The sequence below is a fragment of the Salmo salar genome, chromosome ssa16, assembly GCF_905237065.1.
Source record: "Salmo salar chromosome ssa16, Ssal_v3.1, whole genome shotgun sequence".
NCBI classification, from domain to species: Eukaryota; Metazoa; Chordata; class Actinopteri; order Salmoniformes; family Salmonidae; genus Salmo; species Salmo salar.
The window spans coordinates 16,569,981-16,586,673 of NC_059457.1; the positions used below are offsets into that span (position 1 = coordinate 16,569,981).

At 42.9% G+C, this 16,693-nt stretch overlaps 1 protein-coding gene across 3 annotated transcripts in view; it reads right to left on the minus strand.

Moving 5' to 3' along the window:
• Positions 1–16,693, minus strand: part of btbd11b (BTB (POZ) domain containing 11b) — a 142,482-nt gene that overhangs the window by 16,671 nt on the left and 109,118 nt on the right. For all 3 annotated transcript variants that reach the window (XM_014148219.2, XM_014148218.2, XM_014148220.2), the window contains exons 3-5: positions 10,811–11,015; positions 5,413–5,565; positions 4,924–5,089 (exon numbers count right to left, since the gene is read on the minus strand). In XM_014148219.2, coding sequence (XP_014003694.2) covers positions 4,924–5,089; positions 5,413–5,565; positions 10,811–11,015 — 524 coding nt within the window. The remainder of the gene's footprint in view (positions 1–4,923; positions 5,090–5,412; positions 5,566–10,810; positions 11,016–16,693) is intronic.

Sequence of the window (16,693 nt, forward strand, 5' to 3'; positions counted from 1 at the left end):
CATCACTTTATTTTAGGAATGTGAAATGTCAGAATAATAGTAGAGAGAATGATTTATTTGTCACGTCCTGACCAGTATAAGGGGTTATTGTTTATTGTAGTTTGGTCAGGACGTGGCAGGAGGTATTCATTTTATGTGGTTCAGGGTTTAATGGTATATGTATTTATGTAAGAGGGATGTTTGATTTATGTGTTCCGGGGGTTTTGGGTAATGTTCTTGTTTTGTATTTCTATGGTTTTCTATGTTGTGTATTTCTTTGTGTTGGTCTGGTATGGCTCTCAATCAGGAACAGCTGTACATCGTTGTTGCTGATTGAGAGTCATACTTAGGTAGCCCTGTTTCACCTGTCCCTTTGTGGGAAGTTGTGTTGTTGCACTGCTGTGTTAGCCTGCAACACTGTTCGTTCGATCGTTTTGTTTGTTACGTGTTCAAATAAAGTTAAGAAGAGCACTCAACCTGCTGCGCCTTGGTCCATTACGTACGACGACCGTTACATTATTTAAGCTTTTATTTCTTTCATCACATTCCCAGTGTGTCAGAAGTTTACATACACTCAATTAGTATTTGGTAGCATTGCCTTTAAATTGTTTAACTTGGGTCAAACATTTCGGGTAGCCTTCCACAAGCTTCCCACAATACGTTGGGTGAATTTTGGCCCATTCCTCCTGACAGAGATGGTGTAACTGAGTCAGGTTTGTAGGCCTGCTTGCTCGCACACACTTTTTCAGTTCTGCCCACAGTTCTGTTCTGCCCAGTTGTGTCCTCATTATGCCATCTATTTTGAAAGCACCCCCACAACATGATGCTGCCACCCCCGTGCTTCACGGTTGGGATGGTGTTCTTCGGCTTGCAAGCATCCCCTGGATATAGATACTTTTGTACCTGTTTCCTCCAGCATCTTCACAAGGTCTTTTGCTGTTGTTCTGGGATTGATTTGCACGTACGTTCATCTCTAGGAGACAGAACACGTCTCCTTCCTGAGCAGTATGATGGCTGCGTGGTCCCATGGTGTTTATACTTGCGTACTAATGTTTGTACAGATGAACGTGGTACCTTCAGGTGTTTGGAAATTGCTCCCAAGGATGAACCAGACTTGTGGAGGTCTACAATTTTTTTTCTGAGGTCTTGGCTGATTTCTTTTGATTTTCCCATGATGTCAAGCAAAGAGGCACTGAGTTTGAAGGTAGGCCTTGAAATACATCCACAGGTACACCTCCAATTGACTCAAATGATGTCAATTAGCCTATCAGAAACTTCTAAAGCCATGACATAATTTTCTGGAATTTTCCAAGCTGTAAGGGCACAGTCAACTTAGTGTATGTAAACTTCTGACCCCCTGGAATTGTGATACAGTGAATTATAAGTGAAATAATTTGTCTGTAAACAATTGTTGGAAAAACGTATGGTGTCATGCACAAAGTAGATGTCCTAACCGACTTGCCAAAACTATAGTTTGTTAACAAGACATTTGTGGAGTGGTTGAAAATCGAGTTTTAATGACTCCAACCTAAGTGTATGTAAACTTCCGACTTCAACTGTAAATACATTACATCAGGTTATTACAACAAGTAATAATAGTCAATTGAAACAATTGCATACTTCAATTAAATGTAACAACAGAGTTTTAAACTACCCTATCGGCACAGGGAATCCCGGTGTAATTTGTTTTGTAAAGTATTCCATAACTGTGGTGCCTTAAAACTAAAGGTGGATTGACAAACTTTGTGGAGACAAGTGGGATCTCAAGAGTTAACCTACCCTGCAAACATATTTTTATATTTCAACAGCGACACTACATAAGCAAAAGTATGTGGACACCTTCTCGTCGAACATCTCATTCCAAAATCATGGGCATTAATATGGAGTTGGTCCCCCCTTTGCTGCTATAACAGCCTCCACTCTTCCGTGAAGGCTTTCCACTAGATGTTGGGAACATTGCTGCGGGGACTTGCTTCCATTCAGCGACAAGAGCATTAGTGAGATCGGCACTGATGTTGGGCGCTTAGGCCTGGCTCGCAGCTGGCGTTCCAATTCATCCCAAAGTTATTTCATGGGGTTGAGGTCAAGGCTCTGTGCAGGCCAGTCTAGTTCTTCCTCACTGATCTCGACAAACCATTTCTGTTTGGACCTCACTTTGTGCATGGGGGCATTGTCATGCTGAAACAAGAAAGGGCCTTCCCCAGACTGTTGCCACAAAGTTGGAAGCACAGATCTGTCTAAAATCTAATTCTTTGCTGTAGCGTTAAGATTTCCCTTCACGGGCCTTCCGAGTGGCGCAGTAGTCTAAGGCACTGCATCACAGTGCTAGAGGTCACTGTGCTGTGTCACAGCCGGCCATGACGGGGAGACCCATGGGGCGGCACACAATTGGCCTAACGTCGTCCGGGTTAGGGGAGGGTTTGGCCAGCAGGGATGTTCTTGTCCCATCGCACTCTAGCGACTCCTGTGGCGGGCCGGGCACATGCACGCTGACATGGTCACAAGTTGGATGGTGTTTCCTCCGACACGTTGGTGCGGCTGGCTTCCGGGTTAAGCGAGCAGTGTGTCAAGAAGTGTGGCTTGGCAGGGTCATGTTTCGGAGGATGCATGGCTCTTGACCTTCGCCTCTCCTGAGTCCGTACGGGAGTTGCAGCGATTTGACAAGACTGTAACTACCAATTGGATATCACACAATTGGAGAGCAAAAAGGGGTTACAAAAAATAAATCAAAATAAATCAATTCCCTTCACTGGAACTAAGGGGCCTCACCTGAACCATGAAAAACAGCCCAAGACCATTATTCCTCCTCCACCAAACTTTACAATTGGCACTATGCATTCGGGCAGGTAGCGTTCTCCTGGCATCCCCCAAACCCAGATTCGTCCGTTGGACTGCCAGATGGTGAAGCGTGATTCATCACTCCAAAGAACACGTTTCCACTGCTCCAGAATCCAATGGCGGCGAGCTTTACACCACTCCAGCCAACACTTCGCATTGTGTATGGTAATCTTAGGCTTGTGTGCGTGTGCTCAGCCATGGAAACCCATTTCATGAAGCTCCCGACAAACAGTTCTTGTGCTGACATTGCTTCCAGAGGCAGTTTGGAACTCGATAGTGAGTGTTGCAACCGAGGACAGACGATTTTTGCTCTCTACGCGCTTCAGCACTCGGCAGTCCCGTTCTGTAAGCTTGTGTGGCCTACCACTTCGCGGCTGAGCCGTTGTTGCTCCTAGACATTTCCCCTTCACAATAACAGCACTTACAGTTGACCAGGGCTGCTCTAGCAGGACAGAAAGTTTACAAACTGACTTGTTGGAAAGTTGGCATCCTATGACGGTGCCACGTTGAAAGTCACTGAGGTCTTCAGTAAAGCCATTCTACTGCCAATGTTTGTCTATGGAGATTGCAAGGCTGTGTGCTCAATTTTATACACCTGTCAGTAACAGCTGTGGCTAAAATAGCCAAATCCACTAATTTGAAGGGGTGTCCACATACTTTTCTATATATAGTGTATGTTGAAAGCTTGTAGAGCAGAGCTTTGTAAACAAGAATCGAGTAATGAAGTGTTCTACAGGACTTTAGCGAGGTCCAGCTCACCTTCTGATACAGGATGCAGTGATATGTATTAAAACTTATTCCTGTTGTTCATGGTGAGGCAAGATCTATTTTTAAAACAGAAGCCCACTTTATATCTTAGCTTTTTAACTCGCTCATCAGCATGTTTTTTAAATGTAAAATCTTTATCAATCCAGACACTGAGATATTTTTAGGCGGGAACACACTCACTGAGAGTGCCATGAATTAGAGAACAATATTTCGTTTTGCCCGCATTAAGTAGGGATTTCTGTAATGCAACAAAATCAGATTGCAGCTCTAACAATGCCTGGTCTACAGTTGGAACAATGGCATACATAAACGTACCGTCTGCATAAAGATGAATATTACAGGATTTAATACATAGACCAATCTTATTTATATAAATAGTAAAGAGAACAGGTCCCAATACCGACCCCTGTGGTACACTTTTTGTAATATTGAGGAAATTAGAATTGACCCCATCAGAAAGCACACTTTGTGTCCTGTCTCTTAGATAGCTCTTAAACCATTTGCATGATTCCTTGTCCCGGCCCATTTCAAACAGTTTTTGAATGAGTAGGGAATCGTCAACGGTGTCGAATGCCTTGGAAAGGTCTATAAATAGGGCAGCACAATGTTTTTTTTTATGATCTAGCCAATTCAACACATCATTTAAAACCAGACTAGCGCATATTTAGAATAGAGTGAGAAGGTAAAACATTTCTTAGCTGGGAGTTGGTCAGGGATTCTAGTACCTTGGCTAAGCAAGATAACTTTGAGCAATAATTATGTAAATCAGAAGGATCTCCGGCCTTTATTCAGGGGGAGGACATGTGCCACTTTCCAAATCTTAGAGAAAACACCAGCAGCAAAAATACAACAATGAGTGGGGCAGGATTAGGGTTACATTTAGAGTTAAAGTCCTCACAAGTATAGCAAGACATAGCTGTGTGTGTGTGTTGTCCCAATGGACTGATGTGTGTAGGAGAGAGTGGGCAATACTGAGTTTCACACGTTTACCACAGAGCAGAAAAAAAGTGGCAGGTCAAATTGAGTTGAGAACATGTGTGGGTGGTTGTGGGCGTGGGCATCCATCCATGTGTACATGAGGCTGAAGGGGTGCATGCGTTTGTGTGTGTAAGCATCTTTGCCAGTGTTTGCCTGCCTGCAAGGTGTCTGCTTGGTTTTGCGTAATGTCTGCTCTATGTTCTGTTCCCCAGGCAGTGTGTGTGTGTGCAGGCGCATGTGTGTGCTGGCGCGCGTGCATGCATGCATTTCTGCATGTGTATGTATGCGTGTGTGCCTGTGAATGTGTGTGTGTGTGTGTCTGCATGTGTGTGTGTGTTTGTATGTGTGTGTCTAACTAACCTGTTCGCTCATGCTGTTGATGCCGTCAGGCCCCAGCAGATTGACAGCCTGTTTCACCAGGTCGGTCCGGCCACAGTTGAGCATACGGAAGCCCAGGTCCTGGAGGAACTTAGCCTCCGTGGAGGCTGCATCCAGCTTGCGGGAAGCACAGAAACAGTCATCCGTCCTGGTAGGGAAATCACAGCAAAGGAAATCAATGAGCTGAATTTAGTGCGACACTGATTCTGGACAGAAATGATTTGTGTGTTAAATGATTTGTGTCAATGTGAGGACAAATAACAACTGAATGAGAGGTGTGTGTGTGTGTGTGTTCGAGTGTGTGTGTTTGAGTGCGTGTGTGTGTATGTGTGTGTGTGTGTGCATGTGTGTGCGTGAGAGTGACATGGGTCCATCCGTGGTAGTGTGTGTGCATGTGTCTGTTTGAGTTCATATTGTTGAGTGTTGGTGTATCAAGCCTGCGTGCCATGTGTGTGTGTTTCCATGCCGTACTTGAGCTGGCGTGGTTCACAGTCCACCCCTGGCAGTAGCAGCCTGGCGGCCTGCCGGATGTCGTCACTGTCCACTGAGAAGCTGCGGCGGTGCTCCGCGTGAGCCACCGACACCCTGATCCACTCCATCAGGGGAGGAAGCACTAGGAAAGGCCTGCAGACACGCACGCACGCACACACACACACACAGGAGTCATCAATATCAGCTATGGGCTGACTGGTACAGGTAAAAGTTGTCCTGGTTTAGGTACAGATCTTGGATCAGCTCAGCTTACACACATTCTAACCATTGTCATTTAAAAGTGACTTGAGATCAGTGTCTTGGAGCAAAGTTATGCTACTCCTTTATTTAGAGACCCTAACATCTGGTTCCCATTTAACTGTATTTGTTCCTTAGAGGATGGAGAAACATTTTAATATGTATATGCACCTGTCAGTCATAGATATTATTACTATTAATATGAATATACATGTAATGTCAATATTGTATAATACTGATGTGACTCTAGATCACTGCTTATTATCTCACACAAGATAGCTCAATGCCTTGAATGTCCAGCCCCAGCTTCACTCCTACATATACAGTGCCTTCGGGAAAGTATTCAGACCCCTTGACTTTTTCCATATATTGGTAGGTTTACAGCCTTATTTAAAATAGATTCAATTGTTGTTTTCTCCCCCTCATAAATCTACATACAATACCCAATAATGACAAAGCAACAACAGGACTTTAGACATTTTAATAATCACATTTTAATGATCAATAATCAATGGAAACAGGAAGCATCTGAGCTCAATTTTGAGTCTCATAGCAAAGGGTCTGAATACTTATGTAAATAAGGTATTTCTGTTTTTCATTTTTAACAAATTAGCAAAACATTCTAAAAACCTATTTTCGCTTAGTCATTATGGGGTATTGTGTGTAGATTGCTGAGGATTTTTATTTATTTACAATATTTTAGAATAAGGCTGTAACGCAACAAAATGTGGAAAAAGTGAAGGGGTCTGAATACTTTCCGAATGGCACTGTACATCTGTCATATATTTGTCACTTCTAATCAATCTGTCATTCATCAGTAGTATTCTAGCCTGAGGGAGAATCCTGCTATTTAATTATTCAAATTTTCATCACTGCACATATGCAAATATAAATGACTCCCTTCAAAGTCCTGGGAAACATGTGACCTTGAGGCACTATGACACAATTTGTACCAGCGTTTCAAAAGACACAACACCACATCATGAAGTAGTGTACACTTTATCGGCCAATATATTCCACTACAAAACCAACAGAAAAGCTCAGACATAGTTCACGGGCTAGCTTTAAGACGTGTTTCCGACCATTCTCTTTGAAGATTTCCAATTAAGTGTCGACCTAGGCGAGGTTTTAAAACACGATTGGAATCACACAGCTTTCCCAATTCTGCCCTACAAATCTGTTCATTAGGAACCTTTCTTTGTGGTGCTCAGAGCTGAAGCAGACAGGGGAAGGAGACCTGGAAGACACATTAGTAGTTAGTTCTCCATTACAAGGCTGTAAAGTGTAGAGCCCCGGAGGAGACCTGCTCTGCATCAACTGTCAGCTTATTCACCCATTTCCCCTTCCCCTGACAGAGGTTTCCTCATATCCTCAGAACATTCTGGTCCTGTGAGGTTATATAATGTATAGGAGTGTTTCCTCACCAGGTGACCTGGCCAGATAAAACTCCAAGCCAGTGTAAATATGAACAGTGTAGATAGATAGCTATAGATAGCCGTTTCGCAGTTTTAAGAGTACACCAAATTGTAAGGTATAGGAGGGATCTCAAAATCGACACCATGGAAATGTTGGGTAACGCATAATACCATTCTAAAACATGGACCCTATACAGCCTATTACTTGTATTGAAATGTAATGACTATGTCAGTGAAAGCAATTTAGTAAAGCCATACGTGTTTCAATAATCATTTCCTGCTGATTTCCCCTGCATGTGATTGTTAGGGCTTAATGTACATTAACAAGCTGTCAATTGACTCCATTTAAATATTTTTCCTCTATAGGAAAACATCTGGTTAAGGGACGTGTGGGAGACCTGAGGCTCACTGTGAAAGCTAAACGCAGGAGGTGTCTGTCGCGTACTTCAGAACGGCTTTGGTTCACGACAGAATGAAAGGACTACCATGACATTTGTGTCTTAGTCATCTGATGAATGGATGAATGTGAATCCTAACTGTCTATCTACACCATTAACATAACAGCCCATGTACAGTGCAATCGGAAAGTATTCAGATCCCTTGACTTTTTCCACATTTTGTTACGTTACAGCCTTATTCTAAAATGGATTAAATCCTTCCCCCCCCCCTCATCTACACACAATACTTCATAATGACAAAGCAAAAACAGGATTTTAGAAATGTTTTCTAATTTATTAAAAATAAAAACGGAAATACCACATTTACATAAATATTCAGACCCTTTACTTAGTACTTTGGTTGAAGCACCTTTGGCAGTGATTACTGCCTCGAGTCTTCTTGGGTATGATGCTACAAGCTTGGCACACCTGTATTTGGGAAGTTTCTCCCATTCTTCTCTGCAGATCCTCTCAAGCTCTGTCAGGTTGGATGGGGAGCGTTGATGTACAGCTATTTTCAGGTCTCTCCAGAGATGTTCAATCGGGTTCAAGTCCGTGCTCTGGCTGGGCCACTCAAGGACAATGTCCCGAAACGACTCCTGCGTTGTCTTGGATGTGTGCTTAGGGTCGTTGTCCTGTTGGAAGGTGAACCGTCGCCCCAGTCTGAGATCCTGAACGCTATGGAGCAGGTTTTCATCGAGGATCGCTCTGTACTTTGCTCTGTTCATCTTTGTCTCGATCCTGACTAGTCTCCCAGTCCCTACCGCTGAAAAACATCCCCACAGCGTGATGCTGCCACCACCATGCTTAACCGTAGGGATGGTGCCATGTTTCCTCTAGACGTGATGCTTAGCATTCATTTACATTTTAGTCATTTAGCAGACGCTCTTATCCAGAGCGACTTACAGTAGTGAATGCATACATTTCATTTCATGCATTTTTTTTTATTTTTTATTTTAATTTTTTGTACTGGCCCCCCCTGGGAATCAAACCCACAACCCTGGCGTTGCACACACCATGCTGGCGTCGCAAACACCATGCTCTACCAACTGAGCCAGAGGGAAGGCCTAAGAGTTTAACCTCTAGTAGATGTGGATAGAAAACACCCTAAAGTTTCTAAAACTGTTTGAATGGTGTCTGTGAGTATAACAGAACTCATATGGCAGTCAAAACCCCGAGACAGATCCTAACAGGAAGTGGAAATCTGATTTGCGGACTCAACTTCAGCACTTTGCCTATAAAACACACCGTGAGTTAGGATTCATTGAGCACTTCCTATGGCTTCCACTAGATGTCCCCAGTCTTTACAAAGTGGTTTGAGTCTTCTACGGTACAAACTGACCGAATGAGAGGCTGTGGAACTTGGTCATAGGGGGAGGGCCATTACCATTATGACGCGGGCACCCTTGGCTACCCTACCCTATTGAAACGTTTAGAAAGACAATGCAACCGTCCCCCTTGAATATTATTGAAGCTCTGGTTGAAAAAGGCCCTAAAGATTTATGTTATACAACGCTTGACATATTTGAACGAACACGCACTGCGGTACATTTTGAGTAGCCTTCGGAACGCGCTAACAAGAAGAAGCTATTGGGACATAAATGATTAACTTTTTCGACCAAAACTACATTTGTTGTGGACCTGGGATTCCTGGAAGTGCCTTCTGATGAAGATAATCAAAGGTAAGGGAATATTTACAATAGTATACAAGAGTAGATTTGGTATTCGATTGTTCCAAGATGGCACTGACCTGTATCGCTAGCCTATTTTTCTGAGTATAGCATCCCCTTTTATTGCAAAGTGTGATTTCCCAGTAAAGTTATTTTTAAATCTGGCAATGCGGGTGCTTTCACGAGATGTTAATCTATAATTCGTTGAATGACAATATTACATTTTAAAAATGTTTTCGAATAGTAATTTAGTAAATTGCAGTGCTGATTCACCGGATGCATTTCAGGGAAAATTGTTTCTCAACTTTCACGCGCCGATGTAAAATGCTGTTTTTATATATAAATATGAACTTTATCGAACAAAATAATGCATGTATTGTGTAACATGATGTCCTAGGAGTGTCATCTGATGAAGATTGTCAAAGGTTAGTGCTGCATTTAGCTGTTTTTTGGTTATTTGTGATGCAAGTGGTTGGTCGGAAAATGCCTATGTGGCTACTTTGACGATATACTCCTCTAACATAATCTAATGTTTTGCTTTTGCTGTAAAGCCTTTTTGAAATCGGACGACGTGGTTCGATTTAGGAGAGGTGTATCTATAAAACGATATAAAATACTCCTATATTTGAGAAAAAAAAATTATTACATTTTGCTATGGCTCGGTTATGAATATGGCGATATGATTTTTCGCTGGATGTTGATCCTGCATGCGGGACGAGCGCTTCACGAGGTTTTAAAGCCAAAGAGGCCAAAGAGTTTAATCTTGGTTTCATTAGACCAGAGAATCTTGTTTCTCATTGTCTGAGAGTCTTTAGGTGGCTTTTGGCAAACTCCAAGTCATGTGCCTTTTACTGAGCAGTGGCTTCCGTCTGGCCACTCTACCATAAAGGCCTGATTGGTAGAGTGCTGTAGAGATGGTTGTCCTTCTGGAAGGTTCTCCCATCTCCACAGAGGAACTCTCGAGCTCTGTCAGAGTGACCATCAGGTTCTTGATCATCGCCCTGACAAAGTTCCTTCTGCCCCGATTGCTCAGTTTGGCCAGCACTAAGAAGGGTCTTGGTGGTTCCAAACTTCTTCCATTTAAGAATGATGTAGGACCACTGTGTCCTTGGGGACCTTCAATGCTGCAGAATCTTTTTTGTATCCTTCCCCAGATCTGTCCCTCGACACAATCCTGTCTGTGAGCTCTACGGACACTTCCTTCGACCTCATGACTTGGTTTTTGCTGACATGCAGTGTCAACTGTGGGACCTTACATAGACAGGTGTGTGCATTTCCAAATCATGTCCAATCAATTGAATTTACCACAGGTGGACTCAATCAAGTTGTTGAAACATCTCAAGGAGGATCAATGGAAACAGGATGCACCTGAGCTCAATTTCGAGTATCATAGCAAAGGGTCTGAATACTTATGTAAATAAGGTATTTCTGTTGTTTATCCATTTGCATAATTTGCCATTGTGGGGTATTTATTTTTATTTATTTAATCAATGTTAGAGAAAGGCTGTAACGTAAGAAAATGTGAATACTTTGAATACTGTATATCCCATGAGGTGTGTGAGTGTGTCCGTCACTGTGTTGCTGCTTGTTTGTGTTTGTTTCTGTGTGTGCGTGTTACCTCTCTGTCTGCAGGGTAACCTTGGAGGGTTCTATGTTGGGGTTCTCCCACTCCATCTGGGGACAGTGCATGAAGTAGCAGAGGGTATAGAGCGCCTCAGGCTCCCAGTGGACTGAGCTGCTCTTCTGGTGGATGGGCGTCCCGTTGCTGTGGCTCTTCACATGCAGTGGCTGGAGGTGGTGCATGGCCCGGGAGACCAGGTCACCTACAGTGCACAATGAAAGGATGGGGGGGTACGCACATCCATATTAATATCAGGAGCTGGACAAAAAGAAGGTCATCAAGAAATGGAAGGAATGTCCACCTGCACACACACGCGCACGCACGCACACACACACACACACACACACACACACACACACACACACACACACACACACACACACACACACACACACACACACACACACACACACACACACACACACACACACACACACACACACACACACACACACACACACACACACACACACACGCACGCAACACACTGTAAGGGGCGATAGATTATACTGGGAATGTCTAGACCCCATGGTGAAGAAACACCCTGAAAACAGACAGACAGACAGACAGACAGACAGACAGACAGACAGACAGACAGACAGACAGACAGACAGACAGACAGACAGACAGACAGACAGACAGGGTTCATAACTATCTTCTCTAAAGGAGCTTTCGTCGAGTAAAAACGTAGCCACGAATGGTTTCTATGAAATATTAATATTTATATACATAATACTCTCCTTGCTATTTACTCATGCTCTGCATAATCCTCCTGTACTTTAAGGGCCTACAGTGGCACTCAAACTCTCTGCTTAAAAAGATTTCCTCATAAAATTAGAATATTCTCCAGACGCTTAGTATGCAAACACTCTTTGCCAAAAACTGTTTCCCACAAACTTTTTACTGGGCTGAAGGGACACGACATATTGCCTTCTAATGCCACGCAGACGTGGAAGCCAGACAATGAGACAGCTGGGCCCAGATACAATCCCACTGAGAATCAGTAAAACTGAACGTGGGTTTCAAAGGCTGCAGTATTTAACTCATTGACACAACAAGTATTAGTCCTCACCCTTTTGCTACTGTATAGGGAAGAAACACATTTTATATATTACTTTGCATTAGAAACATACTGTAGGCTATATACTTCTACATCTCTATCATGGCAGAACATTCTGAAACACCTGGGCCCTATCACCCCGTACACTTCTGTTACTATATATATATTTCGCAAAGTTTTTTCTTTTTTTTGTTTCACATTCTAGAACAAGAATGTAAGACACCAAAAAACTTTAGAATAACAAATAACACATATGGAATCATGTAGAAACCAAAAAGTGTTAAACAAATCAAAATATACATTTGAGATTTGAGATTCTTCAAAGTAGCCACCTTTTGCCCTGATGACAGATTTGCACACTCTTGGCATTCTCTCAACCAGCTTCATGAGGTAGTCACCTGGAATGCATTTCAATTAACAGGTGTGCCTTGTTAAAAGTTCATTTGTGGATTTCCTTCCATCTTAATGCATTTGAGCCAATCAGTTGTGTTGTGACAAGGTAGGGGTGGTATACGGAAGATAACCCTATTTGGTAAAAGACCAAGTCCATATTATGGCAAGAACAGCTAAAATAAGCAAAGAAAAATGACAGTCCATCATTACATGAAGGTCAGTCAATCCGGAAAATTTCAAGAACTTTTAAAGTTTCTTTGAGTGCAGTCATACATTTACATTTTACATTTTAGTCATTTAGCAGACGCTCTTATCCAGAGCGACTTACAGTAGTGAATGCATACATTTCATACATTTTTTCCCCCGTACTGGTCCCCCGTGGGAATCGAACCCACAACCCTGGCCTTGCAAACACCATGCTCTACCAACTGAGTCACAAAAACCATCAAGCGCTATGATGAAATTGGCTCTCATGAGGACCGCCACAGGAAAGGAAGACCCAGAGTTACCTCTGGTGTAGAGGATATGTTCATTAGAGTTAACTGCACCTCAGATTGCAGCCCAAATAAATGCTTCACAGAATTCAAGTAACAGACACATCTCAACATCAACTGTTCAGAGGAGACTTGTGTGAATCAGGCCTGCATGGTCAAATTGCTGAAAAGAAATCACTACTAAAGGACACCAAGAAGAAGAAGAGACTTGCTTGGGCCAAGAAACACGAGCAATGGACATTAGACCGGTGGAAATCTGTCCTTTGGTCTGATGAGTCCAAATATTTGATTTTTGGTTCCAACCGTTGTGTCTTTGTGAGACGCAGAGTAGGTGAATGGATGATCTCCGCATGTGTGGTTCCCACCGTCAAGCATAGAGAAGGTGTGATGGTGTGTGATTTATTTAGAATTCAAGGAACACTTAACCAGCATGGCTGCCACAGCATTCTGCAGCGGTACGCCATCCCATCTGGTTTCCGCTTAGTGGGACTATCATTTGTTTTTCAACAGGACAATGACCCAAAACACACCTCCAGGCTGTGTGAGGACTATTTGACCAAGAAGTAGAGTGATGGAGTGCTGCATCAGATGACCTGGCCTCCACAATCACCCGACCTCAACCCAACTGAGATGGTTTGGGATGAGTTGGACCGCAGAGTGAAGGAAAAGCAGCCAAGAAGTGCTCAGCATATGTGGGAACTCCTTCAAGACCTTGGAAAAGCATTCCAGGTGTAGCTTGTTGAGAGAATGCCAAGAGTGTGCAAAGCTGTTATCAAGGCAAATGGTGGCTACTTTGAAGAATCTCAAATATAAAATATATTTTGATTTGTTGAACACTTTTTTTTGGTTACTACATGATTCCATATGTGTTATTTCATAGTTCTGATGTCTTCACTGTTATTCTACAATGTAGAAAATAATACAAAAATTAAGAAAAACCCTTGAATGAGTAGGTGTGTCCAATCTTTTGACTGGTACTGTACATAACCGAAAAACACATCTTATGTATATAATATTATTAATCATGAGACAAACATACTGTATATTTTCCTGATATAGAATGACATTGTGCTAGTCTTTGTCAACCAAGTAATACTGTAATGGCACGTTCCATTGGTTTCACATTCACACATAAGGGTCTGTTCCACAATCACAACACATTGCATTCAATTAAAGACTAAAGAGTGCTCTTTCAGAAGGATCTATTTCTCACCAAACTCATTCAGTGGACACAACAACTAGCAGTTGTACCAATAAAGGGATGCTTCTATGGGGACAGTCATTCAAAGAGACAAACGGCTTGTTTAGCATCATAATTGTGCGGCTTGACTACTGCCAAGATTCCATTTTGCCGTGACAATGAGAGATGTGGAGGCATCACTAAAAGGGGGAATTGGATGTTGGGAATCAACAGTCTATCTCCCTGCCAGCAGACCTGAAAGATGTCAGTGCTCGACTGATAAGGGAAACAGTGCAGCATTGTATGGAACAGTATGATGACATTGCACATGCATGCATGAAAGCCTGCACACACACACACAAATGCACACACGCACACACACACACGCTCTCACACACACACACACACACACACACACACACACACACACACACACACACACACACACACACACACACACACACACACACACACACACACACACACACACACACACACACACACACACACACACACACACACACACACACTAATTGTACAAATGGGAATACAGTGTAATAGTGCCCTAGCCTCGGCACCAGTCTTTTTAACTAACATTCCACTCCTTGACAAATGACAGGAGTGGCATGTAATAGCTGAACAGAGATGGCAACCAGGCTAATAGTGCCCCCATGAGCAGTGGAAGGAGCGGGGACTGAGGTGGGCAGCTCAGGGCGATGGGGTAATAGACATTCTCATCTCTTATTGACGCTGGCATGTGACATTTCCTGGAGTGGGGTGGCGGGCAGGCAGGCAGGCAGGCAGCCGTCGGGCTGAGGAGTGAGATTACTAAACCCAACAACCCAACAGCAATACTGTCTGGCACAGCACAGTGCCATAGGCTTCACAGACAATGAGCTTCTTCTAGAAGTGCAGTAAAACAACCACCCATCTGCTACAGATGGCTGAAAGTGGAGGAGAGATTGACTTCATCACTACTTGTTTTTGTAAGAAGTGTTGACAAGCTGAATGCACCAAGCTGTCTATTTAAACTACGGACACTCATGCATACCCCACAAAACATGCCACCAGAGGTCTCTTCACAATCCCCAAGTCCAGAACAGACTATGGGAGGCACACAGTACTATATAGAGCCATGCCTACATGGAACTCTGTGTGAGATAACTGATGCAAGCAGTAGAATCAGATAAAAAAAAAAAAGATAAAAATACCCCTTATGGAACAGCGAGGACTGTGAAAAGACACACACAAAAGTGCAGACACACACATATACGCACACAAGCACTAGCGTACGCATTCTATACACACGTACATAGCAATATTGTTGTACGGTGGTATTATACATTTTGTATTGTATATATATATGTAGTGGTGTAATAATGCTATATGACGTACTGTTTTATCTTTTGTTTTATATGTAATGTAAGTGCCTTAATGTGTTTGGACCCCAGGAAGTGTAGCTATTGCCTTGGCGTTAGCTAATGGGGACCCATAATAAATACAAATACAGATACAGATGGAAATAATGAAACTTGGAGTATCTGCTAGAGCTACCATTTCACCATGAACACTGGACTGTCCGTTGTGTTAGCCTCAAGAGCTAGTCTACAATGCCATTAGTCGATTCATGGGATTCAAGCCACTGCTAGTAATCAATGTCTCATCCAACCAAGCTCATTCTTTACATCAACAATGAGCACCGAAGTAGGAGACAAGACAGGCTAGAGATGCTTTTTTCAAGTGTTCTACAGGGCACCATCCACTTTATCGACAGGCTGAGGCGCTCTCATCAAAAGATAACTTCTCAGGAGTACAATCGCACTGCTTATATTTACAAGGGGGATTTATGAGTGTTGGCATCTGAGGGGTCAGTTACCAGCTATTCAGTGCCCACATAACAGCCAAGCGCTCATTCAAGCATGATGTGTAATGACTATTTAATGGGGTAGCGGCTGAGAACGTCTCACTGGAGCCATGACTAAACTATTCATTTACCAGTACTAGCTAGATACAAATTTGAAATGGCATTGGCTATAGTTTGTCTACAACTTCTAATCAGATCTTGTCTTAGCAGTTGGAGAATGTGTAGTGTAGTCTACAAATTTGCGCGGGGGAAATCACAGCTATTTTGGAGGATTTGCTGTCAATCAACCATGATCGTGTTTAATTGTGAGTGGCCTGTGTAGGTCCAGGACGCTTCTCTCCAAGGCTCTGACAGAAGCACAGGAACATAGCAGGTGAAACTGTGGGTTTGATTTGCCAGAATCAAGAAAACATTGCAGTACAGTAAATCAGAGCTCATCATCATAAATGATCCAAGTCATCATGGGCACCATTACATCACAGATTACAGTCCTTCCTTAAATGCTCTTGGGCTGAGGAGTCATACTGCAGGCTTTGAGAAGGGAACAGAGTGACCTAGTGCTGGGCCTGTCTGTGAATCCCTCAGAGACCTAAAGTCACCATGCCACAGCGCTATAGATTATAGATGAACACATTTCCATCTCACACAAGCTTACAATACACACTTGTGTGAAACAAGGCAAATATAAGCACCTACCAAATGATTGTTATTATTTGATTAGTGCATGCAGCTGAATGCAGATACAGACACACCAACATGTTGTTGCAGGAGAGTGGATAGAAGCACACACAGTGCATTGAGTGCAAGCAAAGAGGGACCCAGGACATAAATTCCTACATGTGTTTAACCAAAAGATGGTTCTGCCTATTAGAGATCAAAATAAGATTAA